At 34.0% G+C, this 17,701-nt stretch overlaps 1 protein-coding gene across 5 annotated transcripts; it reads right to left on the bottom strand.

The window, feature by feature from the left end:
- Positions 1–11,479: 11,479 nt before the first annotated feature.
- LOC113282550 lies at positions 11,480–17,038 on the bottom strand. 5 transcript variants are annotated; one of them, XR_003327011.1, is made up of 6 exons: positions 16,510–16,791; positions 15,384–15,860; positions 15,122–15,297; positions 14,793–14,977; positions 13,325–13,429; positions 11,480–12,478 (listed from the first exon to the last, which is right to left on the bottom strand). XR_003327011.1 is itself a non-coding variant. In XM_026531584.1 (4 exons), exons 2-4 carry the CDS (start codon positions 15,771–15,773, stop codon positions 15,174–15,176), a joined length of 303 nt encoding a protein of 100 aa, XP_026387369.1. In that variant the 5' UTR covers positions 15,774–15,860; positions 16,510–16,791; the 3' UTR covers positions 14,985–15,173. The 5 variants fall into 5 exon arrangements, 1 of the variants encoding a protein (XP_026387369.1); XR_003327010.1 differs by lacking the exon at positions 11,480–12,478 and adding an exon at positions 16,900–17,038 and having other exon boundaries at positions 13,147–13,429; positions 16,510–16,588; XR_003327009.1 differs by lacking the exon at positions 11,480–12,478 and having other exon boundaries at positions 13,147–13,429.
- Between the last annotated feature and the right edge of the window lie 663 nt (positions 17,039–17,701).

Raw genomic sequence — 17,701 nt, 5'->3', positions numbered from 1 at the left:
AACAAAGGTTTTGCTGCAACTCTTGATGAAATGTCTGACAACTATGATTCTAATGAAGACGAAAAATCAAGTATTGCACTTCTTTGTGAAAATATCGATTCTGATAATTGTACATCAATCTTGATATTCTTTCAGTAGAAAACTCAACCAATCTGGAAGAAAAAGTTTTCCTTTCCTTTGGAAACTCTCTGTCTAATTTTTCAGGTTCAATTATGTGTCTAGCAGCTTGCACATCTCGGATACCTGAGTCATATTCCAGGTTGACATGCTCATATTGTTCGCTCAAGGGCCATGAACTGTCAAAGGGTTTCAAGCACAAACACAAATTGAGACATGTCAACAAACTTCAACGAAGAGCAAATCGATTAGCAAACAAGCTTAAACTTGTTCAAAAGACCGCAGAGGTATGTAAGATTTTATCTTCGTCAAAGAAGTTAGTTTACAAGGATAAGACAAGACCATGGGAAAAGTTATGGTATAAAAACTATGAGAAACATGGTTCTATGAATTCCAATCGAAAGGGATATGGTGGACATATTATTGTTCATCCCAGCACAACTTAAATTGTGTTGGTTAGTGCATCTTGTCTCATATGCCTGATTATAAGAGACAAGATTTTGCATACCTCAGGCTTTAAGGAAAAAAAAATTAGTTGTTTTGATTTTCTTTTGATTGTTTTTTCTCTGAGAGAATTTTAAAGTCTGGAATTCATGCCACTTTTCAAATCTAATTGATATTGGAAAGGACTTCCCTAATTAATCAATAAAAGAGGGTTAAAATGGACAATTCTGCCTTTTATAGGGTTGAGAGTTGTGTGTACAGGAACCTGTGTGTTTAAAGGTTTCGTAACCCTACATATCTTTTTCCTTCCTAAAACTCTTTTTAACCAAATACTGTTAGCTTATTTTGTGATTTCCTCTCACAAACTCGTACGCATATGGATACTCCAAGCATCTGTCTTCTGATGGAAAAGATGTTAATATGATTGTTAAACCATCAATTATGAAGGGAAAAAAAATCTCTGATACCTCCAACTTTGAAAAGACAAAGAAGGAATGTGAGGAAGCAAAGAGTTGTTCCTTCAAATTCTCAGAAGCTTTCTGATATTCTTGAAGAGTTAAAGGAGACAAGAAAGGAGATTCAGCAAATAAAGGCTTTTGTTTTGAGAACTCTTGAGATTCAGAAGGCCCTGGTTCGACATCTTCAGCCTAGAAGGTTTGTTGGAATTGACTCATTCTTCATGAACCATATGTTCCTATCGCTGTTGACAACAAGGAGTTCGGGGACGATAAAGAATTTTTCAGATGTATCAATATCTAGAAAAACTTCTTATGAGAATTTTATTCTTGTGTTTTTAAGAAGAATAACTAGAGTTTGGAATAGACATTATTGTGATTACAATAGCTATGTCCAAAGATTTTCATCTTCAATGTTTTTAGATTTATTTGTTTAAATTCTAAAGTTTATTTGGAAGATGATTTTTTAGTATCAATCTTTATGGCTTTATATATTGTAATTTGTTATGGGATATGTGTGTTTGCGTCTGTGAACTGTGATTGTCCCATACATTGTCAAAAGTTAAGTCTTTCATGTCGATATGCAAGTATTGATAAAAGATTAAATGAACTTTTGACAAACAAAAGTTAAGCCTTTTATGTCATTGTGCAAATATTGACGGAAGAAAGGATGAGCTTTTGTTTACAAATATTAAGTCTATTGTATGTCATTGTGCAAATAGTGATGGAAGATAGAATTAATCTTTGTTTATTCCGCAGTATTGATCTTCCCTGATCCATATTTTTTATGTATATAGTGTGTGGCTCCGTAAGTTCTCTTATGTTGAGCATTTCCGATTAAGTTAATCATGGGTTTTCTTGTGGTTAATTTAATTGAGTTTTTTTTATATAAATTCATATTCTTATGTGATTTGTTGTTGTCCAAATAAATCCTTCTTTTCTTGTGAAAGTAAGGTCGCTCTTGTTGTTCTTTTGGGAATGACATTTTATGGGGGGGAGTTCTTAATTGAACTTGTGCTTAATTGCCAAATCTTTGTGGGGAGTGCGGCTGCGGAATATTGTAGGGGTTATCTTGTATCTTTATAAACTCCTTGATGAATGCATTTAGTTTCGGCTACATGATTGCATCTAAAAAGTTGATATGTGCTTTCTTTTGGTCATGAAGTGTCTCTACGGAAATTTCATTAGGATCCCACTAGTTTTCGTACCTTTGCCAATTTTATTGACAAAAAGGGGGAGAATTAATGTGTAGTTCACACTACAAATACATATGGTTTTCGGATCATTATGTAAGGAGAGTGGTTTCCATGTGAGATGGAGTATTGACTAAAGGGGAGTGATACGTATCACCATAGTATTGTTGTCGAAGTTGTGATACAATTGAACTTTGATGTTGTGTAATAATACTATGACACTGTGTAACAATGATTGAGAGTTTTTTTTTCTCATTGTTATGGATACGGATCTTCAACAACGATGATGTTGCATTGGATATCTTTGGAATCATTAGAGTACTTGGAAGTGACAAAGATTTCGAGTAATGTTGAAGAACCAAGGAGATCATGCATGTGGAAGAGAAGCTACAAAGTTTATTTATTTTGTATTCCATATGTATTGATAGTTTTGTCACTAAAATTGACAAAGGGGGAGATTGTTAGAGCACTGGTCGGTCGAACTCGCAAGAGTTGCTATCTCAAGCTTGTTTGTCAAGTTTAGTTGCCAAAACTATAAGTCTTGATTTCTAGTTTGCTTATAGCTAAGTCTCGCACTAGGATAGAAAGTGTAGTTGAGCTCTAAACTCCACGGCGTTCATCATGCAAAGACGAAGAACTACTCAAGGAACTGCTGGAACTTCATCTAGTAAAAGTTATGTGGAGACTTGAACTTATCTATCACTCAAAAAGTCTATCTACTTTATCTCTTATCTTGAGACAAAAGTCGTATTTCTATATAGACTTCGATTGTACACATTTGCTATTTCGAGCCGAGTTTATCTCGCTTATCTATTTCTCGAAATATGTGTTGGTATGCTTTCCCTTTAGTCAAACTCATCTTTACAAGTGACGAAAGTCATGTTGATTATTTCAATATCTTGAAAATCGCTTTGATGAAAAATAGTGTGTGAATAACCTCTATTTCAAATCCTCTAAGCTAGAGTCGATTCTCCTTTAACCTTAGGTTTCTACCGAGACCCTGTAGGTTAATGACTTGAAGACTTCATTGGGATTGTGAAGCCATACCCAACTATTTTCTTTCTAGCTGCGTGATCTGATCTTGTTGTTTCTATCTTGATTGAGTATAATCGTAAGATTGGCTTGAGATTAATTTCTCCGATAGGCAAGACAGAAAAGTAGTCACAAACATATTTGTCTCATCGTTTTTGATTCCACAATATCTTGTTTCGCTAGTCGATTAAGATTATTGTGAGGTGATTGATATTTCTAGGCTGTTCTTAGGGGATATAAGTCTTGTATATCAATTGGTTCATGTTCACCTTGATTTATCAAACGACGGAACAAAACTCGTAGGTATTTCTGTGGGAGACAGATTTATCTATTCCTGTAGACTTTTCTGTGTGATATAGATTTTTTTATTAAAGTCTTCGACTTTGGGTAGCAACTCTTAGTTGTGGGTGAGATCACCTAAGGGAATCAAGTGCGTAGTATCCTGCTGGGATCAGAGACGTAAGGAGGCAACTGTACCTTGGATCAATGTGAAATTGATTGGGGTTCAACTACAATCCATACCGAAGTTAGTTTGTAGTAGGCTAGTATCTGTAGCGGCTTAATACAGTGTGTGTTCAATCTGGACTAGGTCCCGGGGTTTTTCTGCATTTGCGGTTTCCTCGTTAACAAAACTTCTGGTGTCTGTGTTATTTCTTTTCCGCATTATATTTTGTTATATAATTGAAATATCACAGGTTGTTCGTTGAATCAATCAATTGGTAAATCCGACCTTTGGTTGTTGATTGAAATTGATTGATCCTTGAACATTGGTATTTGGTACCGTTCAAGTTAATTTCTCTTGTATTCAATTAGACTCGCAGATTTCTATTTGCTTGAGTAAGTATTGAATCGAGAAATTGAGATATAACTCCTTGATATATTTTTTATTAAGATTGAGTCTGATGGTCTAGTTGATTCTCCTGAAAGTATATTGGAGTTAGTCCATACAGATTGCTAAGCGAATTTTTGGGTGAGGTTGTTGTGCCCCACTTTTTCACCAACCAAACTGATTTCCTCACTTTCCTCTTCTTTATCATCAGTATTGTCAGATTCATGATACTCCAATTCTTCAACATCACCAAGCTCTAGAGCAGCTTGCATAAACTTTTTTGCCAAGTCTAAGACTGGATTGAGCTTGCCTTTTGAAATACTTGATAATTATTAAAACTATGAGATATAAAACATAGAAAAGATCCTTTATAAGGTCTCAACCCTAGAAAATTTTGGGATTGACTTGAATTGAGAAAGATATTCATCCGAGTATTTTTATTTGGAGAAAATATGATTGACTGAGTATAATACTTCAGAAGGAAATTTTGTTCAGTAAAGGTAAGTTCACAGCTATAAAGAAGACCGATAATTACGGGACGAATTAATGATTTCTGTTTGTAACGAACATTTTGAATTTTGAATTTCACTGAGGCGGGACCTTTCCTAAACCGCTGAATTGTTGTAGCAACTCGGTATGGAACATCTCCAGAAAATCTAGCTTAACAATATGCGAACACACAATAGCTTCAAAAAGCTTCATAGCAACTTTTGCAATCGCATGAATCACAACAGAAAACAAGGTAAACCTCATTTGGGATAACACTAACTGCAAACACATTAGGAAGAAAAGAGATTAATGAAACATAATATCAAGAGACTCACAAATAGATTGGAAAATCTATCGAAAATATTAAAAAAAAAAAGATCTTAAAGAACTAGTGATATTAAACTGATTAGAGAGGTAAAGTAAGAGAATTTTAGTTTAGAAATTGGTCTAAAAGATAAAATAAAAGATGAAGTTAGAATTCTGAGTCAACTCGGCAAATTCGCCCCCCATGTATCTTTGTTTTGGAAGTAATAAGGGTAATAAAGGTTGTTAGTTGTGTTTGATAAATGAGAAAGGCAATGACTAAATACAATCTACATTTAAGTTAAATACAACCCAAGTTACAAGTCTAAAACTTTATAGACCTTATTTACATGAGTAAACAAAACTCACGTCTATCTTCATCCCTGCTTTTCACTTTTTTTTCTTTATAATTGACATTAATGGATGAACTAAAACATCTTAAAATTCTAAGAGTTTGATTACCCAAATTAATTATTGATCTCTCGTAAGCATTTCTTTATACTTTATTATTTATGGATATATCACCCCATTATTCATAATCTCAATCCAATTTATCTTGATATCAAGCTATTTTTGTTTAATTCTAGCTTTACAGGTTTTGGGCTAACAAAACTCTAGATATAGTTAATCGTATTCAAAGTTAAGAACAACAATGGCAACAACCAAAATATTAATGGAACCCTAAAAAAGGACTGGATCAATATAAGAAGCGGAAATATACGTGGTCAGAATTTTTTTTTTTTTTTTTTTTCTTTTTGATATCCATGTGCTTGAAACACAGGGATAAGCAAAATTCTAATTTTTAAGAAAGAAGAACACACAAGATGATTAAGATAGGTTTTGTTTACCCACGTAAATTAGGTGTGTAAATATTTAGGTTGTTTACTTTGGGTTGTAATTAAATTAAATGTAGGTTAAATTTAGTCACTGTCATGAGAAATTTGTGCGATGAACTTATCAAATTCGTGTGTGAATTCTTCTTGCTGCATCGAGAGGCTGTGTGAGAATCTTTTTTTGCAGCATTGGAAAACCTGTTGTAGATGAAGTTGCACTCATCATAATCACCATGATTTTGATGTTCCCATTTGTAGTAATGCAAGGGACAAGTCATTATATTTGCTTGAGAACACGAGACACCACAAAATCCAGGGGTTAAAGGTCTACCACAGTAAGGCACCAGGAGCCTCCATGGCTAAGCAAGAATGCAGTTTACAATTGACATCATCATCAGAAAACACATAGGATGTGTAATGTAATTAAAATAGGCTAACTAGAAAACAATAAAAAAATTATTTTATTTGAAATATCTTTCAAGAATACATAACACAGTTTGGCTAAGTTTGCCTATGTAAGTGGTGGTCCAGATTTGTCTAGAGAGAAGATAAATCAACGGTCATGGTTTGTTCAACTTAAATATTAACATAAGTGTTTTATTAATTTGTGTCTCATTAATTTCTCATAATAAATGATTTATTAATTTTATATCATATCAATTACCTCATAATAATCAACGGTTTTTTAGTTCTTGCTTAATTCTTCTTGTGTTTGCCTATGTAAGTGGTGATCCAATGATCATGATAATTTTGTATTATATGATTTGGTATCATCCTCGAAATATTTGTTACCCATCTTTGTTGATCGTGTCAAAAACAACCAACTATATTTTGCACAATACAATGTTACCCGTCATGTAATTTTTTTTATTATTATTTTTGATTCAAAAAGAAAAAACCAACAAGGGATAATTAAGAAAGAACTGAAAAACCGTTAATGGTGGTGGTATTGGTTTTTTCTTTTTGAATCAAAAATAATAATAAAAATAAAAAAAATTACATGACGGGTAACATTGTACTGTGCAAAATATAGTTGGTTGTTTTTGACACGATCAACAAAGATGGGTAACAAATATTTCGAGGATGATACCAAATCATATAATACAAAATGATCATGATCATTGGATCACCAATTACATAGGCAAACACAAGAATAAATTCTCATAAGAAGTTTCCTAAACAATAATTAAGCAAGAACTGAAAAACCTTTGTGCTATCCGTTTCTAGGTAATCCTGATTTTTATTCAAGGAAAGCTCATGATAAGCAGTGGATTTAACCATGTCTTTCTCATCATGAGAGAGATTGGAACACGGAAAAATCACAGGAATAGTATGCTGATTTGGTTTACTAGAACTTATCGAAGAGTATCGATCTTTCTTCATAGCATCACAAATGCAAGAAGTCGCATTTTCTTATCTTAGTGTTTTCAGTTGACATTCCAGATTTTCAATCCTTTTAATCCAGACTTCCTTTTCCAGTTGAAATTTTCTCTTAATTAAGTAGAGATGTTCGGTCAGGAGATCGAATTTTTCTTCTGGAGAAATTTGATTGTTTATCATGGAATAATCAGAGTTGTCGGAAGAACAAGGGTGATTATCATCAAAATAAGTGATAGCACTTCCACATACTTCTTCCTCGGGATAGTAGTCAAGAGTTGACATCCATGCTTTGGTTATCTCACTTGTTTTCTTATCGGGAACACCAGAAATGTGATGACCACATTTGTAGCACATGGAAGAAGTTCCATCATCATAGTTTTTGTGAACTTTCTTATCAATTTTATTGATCGAGGAAGATTTTTTACGAGACCTTCTTTTTCTTCTCCTAAGAGTTTTCTTTAACTGTTTTACACACAGTGAAAGAGTAGAATTAAAGCAATTCTCATCCTTTAAATCAATCAATTTTGGACACAGAGAACTTACATCAGATGTAGCAACGGAATTGCAACTCATTCGAAGTTTTTTTGTTTTACTTATTTCAAGATAAAAAATCTTTAGCTTTCCTACCAGAGAATTTCTGGATAGAGTATCAAGGTTATTTCCTTCAATGATGACATGTTTCTTAGAATCGTATTTGGTTGGCAATGATCTGAGAATTTTCATCACAATATCCTTTTCAGAAATAGTCTTACCCAACGGAAAAGATGCATTAATAATTTCAGTCACTTTGTGATTAAACTCGTCAAATGAATCTTCATCTGCCATACGAAGGTTTTCCCAATCAGAATTTAGGTTTTGAAGCCTAGCTTCTTTTTCACAGGTATTCCCTTCAAATACAGTTTCTAAGATATCCCACGCATCTTTAGACCGAGTGCACGTAGTTACATGGTGCTGAAGATCTGGGTAATGGCATATAAGATAGCATTTAAACCATTAGAATTTTGCTTTGAAGCGAGAATCTCGTTAGGTTCATATCTACCAATATCCTTTGCAATAGAGACACCATCTACTGTAACCATTAGAGGATGGTAGCCATTAACAACATAAACCCGTGATTGAAAATCACGCGGCTGAAGAAATGCACGCATGGCAATTTTCCACCATAAGTAGTTTGAGCCATCGAAGACTGACGGTGCGTTTATAGAGATAGCTCTTCTGTCCATAGAGTCGGATCGCTTACAAACACAGACTTATGAGTTCTTAAACGTGTTTTACAGCTCTGATACTAATTGAAAAAGCGGGGTACAAAAACCACACCCAATATTTCTCTTAGCAATCTGTATGGACTAACTCCAATATACTTTCAAGAGAATCAACTAGACAATCAGACTCAATCTTGAGAAAAGTATATCAAAGAGTTATATCTCTATTTTTTAACTCAATCCGCAATAAACAAATAAGAAATTACGAACCCGATTGAATATAAAAAATAACTTGGATGGTATCAAAAACCAATATCCAAGTGTCAATCAATTTAATCAACAACCAAAGGTTGGATTCCCGATTGATTGAACTTACGCACAACCTGTGATATTTCTATTATATAACAAAATATAATGCGGAAAACAAATAACACAGACACCAAAAATTTTGTTAACGAGGAAACCGCAAATGCAGAAAAACCCCGGGACCTAGTCCAGATTTGAACACCACACTGTATTCAGCCGCTACAGACACTAGCCTACTCCAAGTTAACTTTGGGTTGGAATGTAGTTGAGCCCTAACCAATCTCACACTGATTAAGGTACATTTGTGCTCCTTACGTCTCTGAATCCCGGCAGGACTCTACGCACTTGATTCCCTTAGATGATCTCACCCACAACTAAGAGTTGTTATGACCCAAAGTCGAAGACTTGATAAGCAAATCTGTCACACACAGAAAAGTCTATTGTATAGATAAATCTGTTTCCCACAGGTAAACCTATGTGTTTTGTTTCGCCTTTTCATAAATCAAGGTGAGCATGAACCAATTGATACACCGGACTTACATTCCCGAAGAACAACCTAGTAATATCAATCATCTCACAATAAGCTTAATCGTATGGCATCGAAACAAGATATTGTGGAATCACAAACGATGAGACAAAGATTTTTATGACTACTTTTTATTTTGCCTATCGGAGATTAAATCTCGAGCCAATCTTAAAGAAGATAGTACTTAATCACGATAGTAACCACAAGATCAGATCACACAACTACATATATAATAGTTGGGTCTGGCTTCACAATCCCAATGAAGTCTTTAAGTCGCTAACCTACAGGGTTTCATGAAAAACCTAAGGTTAAAGGAGAATCGACTCTAGTCGCAACTAGTATCACACAAGAGGTGTGGGGATTAGGTTTTTTAGTTGCTAGATTTCTCCTTTATATAATCTTCAAATCAGGGTTTGCAATCAATGTTACCTTGGTAAAAAAGCATTCAATATTCACCATTAGATGAAAACCTAATTTGACTCAAGCTAATATCTTTCAAACGTTAGATTGAACTTAACTTGTTACACACAAATGAAATGTACTTTCATTTATATATGAGTAACTGTACCTAAACGTGTACACCTTGTTGGCTCAATAATAGTTAACCGAAGTTAGCCATATGAACACTTTCATATCAACCATATTCATCATAACCATAACTAGTTCAAATGACTCAAATGAAACTAGTTCTAGAGTTGTTCAATTGTTTATACTCATAGAAGTATACAAGATACAAGTGAAGCAAAATCGATTTTGATTCACTCGAATCAAGTCATGAACATTATAGCCACGGTTTGCAAAAGATTGCATTCCTTATTATATAAATGTATTAGTTCATGAACAAACCGATTTTAGAACATCATCCACTTAGGTATGCATAAGGGTATGCATACCTAAATGTTCGGACTAAGTTTTGGTTTCGCCAGTACGCGAACTGGTATGCATACCATCCAAACTCAGCAGAAATTCTCGGACCTGAACCTTACGCCAGTAGCGTACCGGTTTGCATACCAGGTACCCAGACTTCTCAAACCAACAAGTACGCATACGGGTATGCATACCATGGTTCCCGGACATGGATTACATATATGCAAGCACGCACACTATACTTAAATCCAATTGTTTTAAACTCTCATTTCAACCATTGAAACATTCTTGGAAGACGGGAATAGATGTCTCACACAAAGTATTAGCTTCAAAGCAATTTTCAAGTGATCTAATGATCAATACAAAACATTCCAAGTCTACATCAAATGACTGTCTCACACAAATCATGTAAGATGTTACCAGGCGATTTTCACATGATCATCTTTTGACTTTTGTCAAGAATATAAGATGAACTTGGTTAAAGCGAAAGCTTACCAACACATATTTCGAAAAATATGTAAGCGAGTTAAACGCAGCTCGAAATATCAAATGTGTATAAATGAAGTCTATATAGCTATACGAATTTTGTCTCAAAATAGGAGATAGAGTAGATATACTTTTGAGTGATATATGAGTTCAAGTCTCCACATACCTTTTGTTGATGAAGTTCCACAATCTCTCCTTAGTAGTTCTTCGTCTTCAATCGATGAACGTCGTGAATTCTAAAGCTCAACTACACTTTCTATCTTAATCCGAGACTTAAATATAAGTAGACTAGAAATCAACACTTATAGTTTTGGCAACTAAACTTGATAACAATCTTGAGATAGCAACGCTTGCGAGTTCGACCGAGCAGTGCTCTAACAACTACTTAGCATAGTTGATGTGACATTTTTTTATCCACAAATTTCTTCAATTTTATGTTATCAATATGATTGAGGAAGAATCTTACACATGTTTTGATTTACTTTTATAAGTTTATTTTTTTTCGTCTCACACATGTATATCTCAGCCTTCCAATAGCCAAGGGTTCTTCATTTTTATAACTCTCACATTTGCAAAAAAATAAATAATAGTTTTTGACTATAATAGGGAAAATATTATGGGCTTTTGCTTCACTCCGTAGAGCCTCAGTTATCAATAATTTCGGAACCCATGTATTCATAAACGTCATGGAGTTGGATTGGCAATTTAGGTATAAGTATTGTTAGATGATCCATTCTTTTTGAAATTTTAAATTACGGTGGGATGGAATAGTAAATGGAGAAAATATCTATTTTTGTTTTTAAATTTTCATGTTGGGACAACATTATTACTCCACCCAGATAATAAATTGAAATAACATACTTAAGTAAAATAAAAAGATTAGGTAACCCATTATTTTTCTGGAAAAACCTATTTGAATATCAAAATTATTACCCACGAAAAAACGAAGCAAGACAAATGTGAACAATATCGTATTAAAAAACATCTCGTGCCGTTATGGCACGGGTTAAGTGCTAGTTATTATATGATAGATAGATAAAGATACATCAGTAGCCAGTTTTTCATTGAGTATATCAGGATGATGATGCCACCATTATCCTTCGTTACAAAGTTACAGACAGATTTGGCTAAACAATCTGCCGCTTTATTATACACCTTTGGAACATAATTACAGGTCCAGTTACACTACTGTTTATATATCTTAGCACACTTATTTAACAAAGAAGATGACTGCCAAGGAGGGAGAACCAAATCTTGTTGTATACACATAATTAAACTTTTACAATCTGGCTCAAAGATAACTTTATCCAAATTATGACTTAGTGCCCATTGCATAGCTTCAACTTGGGCACTTCTTGAAGCTATGCAATGGGCACTTCTGACTTAAGAAATATTGAAGTATTTCTTACAAACCTTTTATCCATATTGTTTAGCTTCAAGAAGTGCCCAAGGTTCATAATTGTAGTGATTGCATGAATGGAAGGATTGTCTGATGAAAAATTAATAGCAGAAGCTGGAGAAATCCAAGAGGCAAACCAGTCATGCAGATTGAGATACTGTTGAAGATGATTATAATGTTGTGGTAGACATGTATTCTATATTGCAAAATGACAGTTGAAGAATAAGTGGATGGCATCCTCAATATGATTAGTATCACACAACATATGTATAAGTCCTCTTGAGTTTCCAGAATTTTAACCAAAAATATGTACTAAGAGAAGAAGGTATAGAAGGTGAATGTATACTGTACAAGTGATTGTAATTATAGGTTGTAGTGAATGTACCAGTAGAAGTAAGAGGCCAAACTAAAGTGTCTTCTTGTTGTATATTAAGAGGAATGGTTAAGATTGAATGTACATGATGAGTAGTAAAAAGTTGATGTAATAATGAAACATATTGTGATTGGTCTGCATTAATCAACTGACCCATTGAATGTCATTGGTAGAAAGATCATCCAACTTATACAGTGCCGAAGATTCACAAGAAATCCAGTGATCCATATATTCCAGTACCCACCTGCCACTTAGAAAATTGATGAATTATTTGTAATCCATAAGTGATGCTCTGCTAAATTCAGCTCGAGTTCTTAGTGATTGGAGGAGGTTCATGTTTAAGATCATGGAAACGAAAATACTTACTCTTTAACAATTTAACCACATCAGTAGAAGTATTATGGATTAAATTTGAGGCAAGTTTAACAAGCATTACTGAATTGTAAAAGGTTAAGTTTTTAAGACCCAAACCTCCTAGTCTTTTTTAGTTAACCTCATTTTGTTACAAGAAATGAAATGTTTGTTATGATGATGAGGTGAACTGTTCCACCATAGTTTCTCTGAAGATGGTCCATCTAACGAATAGTAAAATCTGGAAATTTAAGAACTTGCATGTGGTAAGAACTCATAATACTTAAAACTGAGTTAAGCTAAGTAGTCTTACCAGCCTGATTGATTATCTTACTATTACATCCTTGTATCTTATCATTCATATGATCCAGGATAGGTTTGCAGTTTTCAGTTCTTGACATGTGCATAAGCAAGGGAATACATAGGTATTTTTCACCTAGTCTCATTGTTTTCATTTGAAGAATGTTAGATAATCGAATTCTGACAGAAGGAGAAACATTCTTGCTGAAAAATATAGTGGACTTATGAAGATTAACTACTTGAACAGAAGCACAACTAAACTGATGCAGTAAACCTTCAAGAAAAAGTAAAATATCATCTGGGAAGAATAGATGACTCACCTCAGGATAATTTTTCGCTACTTTAATACCTTTCATATTACGTTGGATGATTTGAGTTTGGATAATCCTAGATAGATAATCCATTACAATGAGAAAAAATTAGGGTGATAAAGGATCACCTTGTCTAATTCCACAGTGAGAGTAAAAGCTTCCGAAGGACATCCATTTATGAGAAGCGAAATACTGGTTGTACTAATGCATTGCTTCACAAGTTGAATCCAATCCTGATGCAAACCAAGTCGAGAAAGAATATCAAATAGTCTTAAACTGCAGACATGTGATTCTTCTTCTTGTTATAGTTAGCACGAGGATGAAAATACGAACATATCATGGGACTAAGCTCTAGCTTTTTGCATGTAAATACCAAATACCAAAAGAGTCTTAAACTGCAGATATGTGATTCTTCTTCTTGTTATAGTTAGCATGAGAATGAAAATACAAACATATCATGGGACTAAGCTCTAGCTTTTTGCATGTAAAAGTCTTTCTGAATAGATAACCATTTTTCAAGAGAATGAGTTAAAGTAGAAATTCTTGGATCAGAAGTTGGGATATTCATATTATAACATTAATGATTAAGCTGTTGATAAAGAGATTCAATATTTCCAAAAGAAAATTTCTTCCAGAGTTGAAGATTATGTATAGTATGGTTAAGTTTTGAGTAAAATTGATAAGAGGGTGATCCTAAAAAGGATTGAGACCAACTCTGGTTAATTGTTTCAGTACAAGAATTCTGTGAAAACCAACATCTGTATAAACTAAAAGGAGAATCTCTACGAGTAACTTCAGTGGAAGTTGATAACAAAATCGTTTAATGATCATAAGCTACTAAAGGAATATGTTGCAGAAAAGCAGTACAGTAACTATTTATCCACCTGACATTAACTAAAGTTCTATCAAGATGAACTGCACTGTAATTAGTATTTGCTCTGTGGTTGGACCAAGTTGTTGCAGAACCATAAAATCCGATGTCTACTAAACCTAGTTGTTGAATAACATACCTAATATGACTAGAGTGATGATTATGACTAGTTCGAAAACTATGAGTTTCAGAATCATTCAAGGTAAAATTTAAATCACCAATTAAAACCCAAGGCAGATCCACTTGAGGTTGCATTTTCACCAAATAATCCCACTATTCATTGTTTTCATTCAGGTCATGAGCACCATACATAAAAGAAATAAGGATATATTCACGATGATTATGAGTATGGAAGATGGCATGAATTGTATGTCTAGTAGTATGCATGATTTCTAAGTCAATACCAAGTTTCCAAGCTATGGCAATACCGCCAAAAAAACCAACACAAGGAGCATAACAAACATTAGGATACTTAAATTGTTCTAAATAAAAATGCATATTAGAGTTTTGAGTTTTGGTTTCCGAGAGAAGAAAAAAAAATCAGAGTTATAATGAGAAATGTAAAAAGCTAAATAATCCCTAGTGGATGGATTACCAAAACCCTAACAGTTCTAGGAAAAAAGTTTCATTTTTGAGAACAAAAAAGTTAACCAATACACAAGAAGAAAGATAAAAGACAGGTTGTAAAAGAAATGTAAAATAGTAGGAAAGTTTTGAAAATGTACCTATTGTCTGTCAAGCGTGAGATTATGATCAAGAGGTTGATCTCTAGCAACAATGTTCGAAGATGTTGGCTCAAAATTCACATTGAATTAGCATTATCTGGTTGACTAGTTGATGCTTGATGACTTGTAGAAGCTTGGTCAGTTTCCTCATCAGAGAGAACCATCGAGTCCATGTTACAACATCTCTTTCGACAAAAAAATGTATGCGGAAACAGAATTATTAGTAGCACTTATGATAGCTGAATTTGGATGAGGAATTACTCTGTCAGCGAGTGCAATCGAAAAGTTAGATTGAGCATCAGTACCCGTGAAATATGATAAGAGCATACCATCTAAAGGACCAAGATCAGATGTATCCAGTTCTTGAAGATTGGATTTTCTCTAATGACCATGCTGCATAAACAAATCAACAAGCTCTTGTGGATTTCGGATTGGTAAGATCACTGGTTCAACAACAGGGCCAAAATGTCTTATAGTGCTTTCCATATTTATACGCCTTGTCTTCCTGTCATTGCATAAACCAATATCATGATTCAGAACTCTACATTCTGGACACAATTTGTAAGGTTGTTTTTCAAAAAGGAAACTCACCCAACGAGAACACCCGCAGCATTAGCAGCATGAATAACTTTAGTCATATGAGTGTTAACATTCATCATTATCATAGCTCTAAACTTTGTTGAAGTTGTAGGATGAATTCCATTTGGTTCGACAACAATCGTTTCATCAACCATATCTCCAGAAAGTCTTAAAACCTCTGGGTAAGTGAACTCATGAAGGAGATATTTGTACTCAAGCCAGAATGGTGAGGTATCAAAGTTAAGATGTTGATATGGAAAAGAGGGATGCCAATATCTAAGAACTATAAGGTGTCCATCAAAATTCCAAGCACCTCCAAATAAAATTACATTTTTATCCTCAGTAGTATAGAATTTAATAGCATATGTATTGGGTTCCAGTGATCTTACCAGTATCAGCCATTGATATTGCGTTTCAAATGAGGCCAAACAAATCTAGCAGATTTCTCCGCATCTTGCCATAACTTAATACCAGACACAAATAGTTTACCTGCCAAACAGATTTTCCAATCTTTAATTTCTTAAGGTAGAGCAGTAGTTGAGTGAGTCACAACTCTAGCTCTAGCAGGAATATTTCCTAGTCAAATACCATATGTTGAGAGATGATGTTTATATTATCAGACATCGAATGATGTATAACTTAATACCAGACGCAAACAGTTTACTTGCCAAAGAGATTTTCCAATCTTTAATTCCTTGAGGTAGGCATTAGTTGAGTGAGTCACAACTATAGCTCTAGCAGGAATATTTCCTAGTGAAATACCATATGTTGAGATATGTTGTTTATATTATCAGACATCGAATGATATTTAAAGGTAAGATTTAGAGAAGAAAACTGAAAGGATAAGAGAAAAACAAAGGTTGTGCAAGTATTCATAGAAACTGAGGATAAGAACTGATAATAACAATAGGTAGGTGTAAGGATGAGAATCATGTGTCTATGATAAGAATTGAAAATTGTTGAAGTTTGAGAAGGTGAGTAATATATAATATCATCGAGTGTTGAGAAGTTTGTATATGGAATATGATACAGGTAATTAAAGGTTGCATATCCAATCTTAAAGTACCAAGTAGTTATTGTGATCAGGAATGTAATGATAATTATGATGCACCACTGCATATAAGATTAGCCAACAGACCTCTAACCAATTGAATTTAAGCCAACTGAAGATGAGAGACATTGTTGTAGCCACTGATACAGACAACATGACTTCAATACTGCATACACCACGGTTGAAAAAAGAACAGAAGGAAACAAAAACCACATTAATAACGGCAAAAGAAACAGAATAAAACAACCAAAATATGATAGCAAAACCCAATTATTCGAAAGATACGATTAAAATTAGGGTTAGATTTTCAGGTGATAAGAATGGAAAAAGGTTAAAGATGTCGAAAAGAAAAAAAAAATTAAGAACACAGTTATGATACAATCAAATAAGATGAAGAGTAATAACAGAAATTGGAGAAAGAATGGACAGGAATTAAAGTTTGACTAAGTTGACCGAAGTTGACTTTTTTTCACTTACTTTTCTCTGGATAAGAACGAGAGATCTTAGAACATTTAACTATCTGATTTCTGTTCATAACATGTTACTTCATGGGAGATCAATATCGACAACAGCGTTAACACAAACTAAGAGTTGAACACTGCATTTAATCACTTAGGCTGGCCCTAATGGTATGCCAAGATTCAAGATTATCACCGGATCCACGTCACCAAAACACAACGCACGGGCACAATGGGGATCCGAGATTCCTAGTAGATACGCCTTTTGAACCTGCGCGGCACGCCGTTTCTAACATCGTATCATAAGAAAACTCAAATGCGTCGTTCCTAACAGCGTTTTGACCGTGTTGACCGGTCAACACGCAGTTTCAAAGTGCGTGTCCTAGAGAACCCTAAACCATACAGAAACCGCACTCCTTCTCTTTTCTTTCTTTCTCCCTTCTTCTTCAACCTAAACCCGTAGAACCTCACTTCCCATGGGTTGATTCAAGATGCTTTAATGTTTAATGAGCTAAAATCTTTCAAGGGTTTGTTCTAGAAGCCGTGGGGAATCTATTGGTGATATTTTTGGGAGATTTCATCAACAAATCAACACAAGGTATGAAATTTTATTTTTGATTGATTTTGTTGATTTTGGGTTTTTGAATTTAGTTACAAAGGATAGATTTCGATCTTATTGAATGTCAATACTTGATTACGTTGTTATGGAGTAGTAGGGTAATTTTTGAATTGATTTGAAAAAATGGAATGTCAACTTAGGATTTTGACTATTTGGGTTCTTTTAGGTGAACGGCGTGCGGAAGAATATTTCTGTAGAATAT

Source organism: Papaver somniferum, chromosome 5, assembly GCF_003573695.1.
Source record: "Papaver somniferum cultivar HN1 chromosome 5, ASM357369v1, whole genome shotgun sequence".
NCBI lineage: Eukaryota > Viridiplantae > Streptophyta > Magnoliopsida > Ranunculales > Papaveraceae > Papaver > Papaver somniferum.
Note: the sequence above shows the minus strand (reverse complement) of the source record. Positions and strands in the feature narration are given on the sequence as shown.

Excerpts from the sequence above, each read along its gene's own strand:
- LOC113282550 (XM_026531584.1), bottom strand. Across the intron at positions 15,298-15,383 it reads GCTGCGGGTGTTCTCGTTGG|GAAGACAAGGCGTATAAATA; the intron begins GTGAGTTTCCTT and ends ATGCAATGACAG.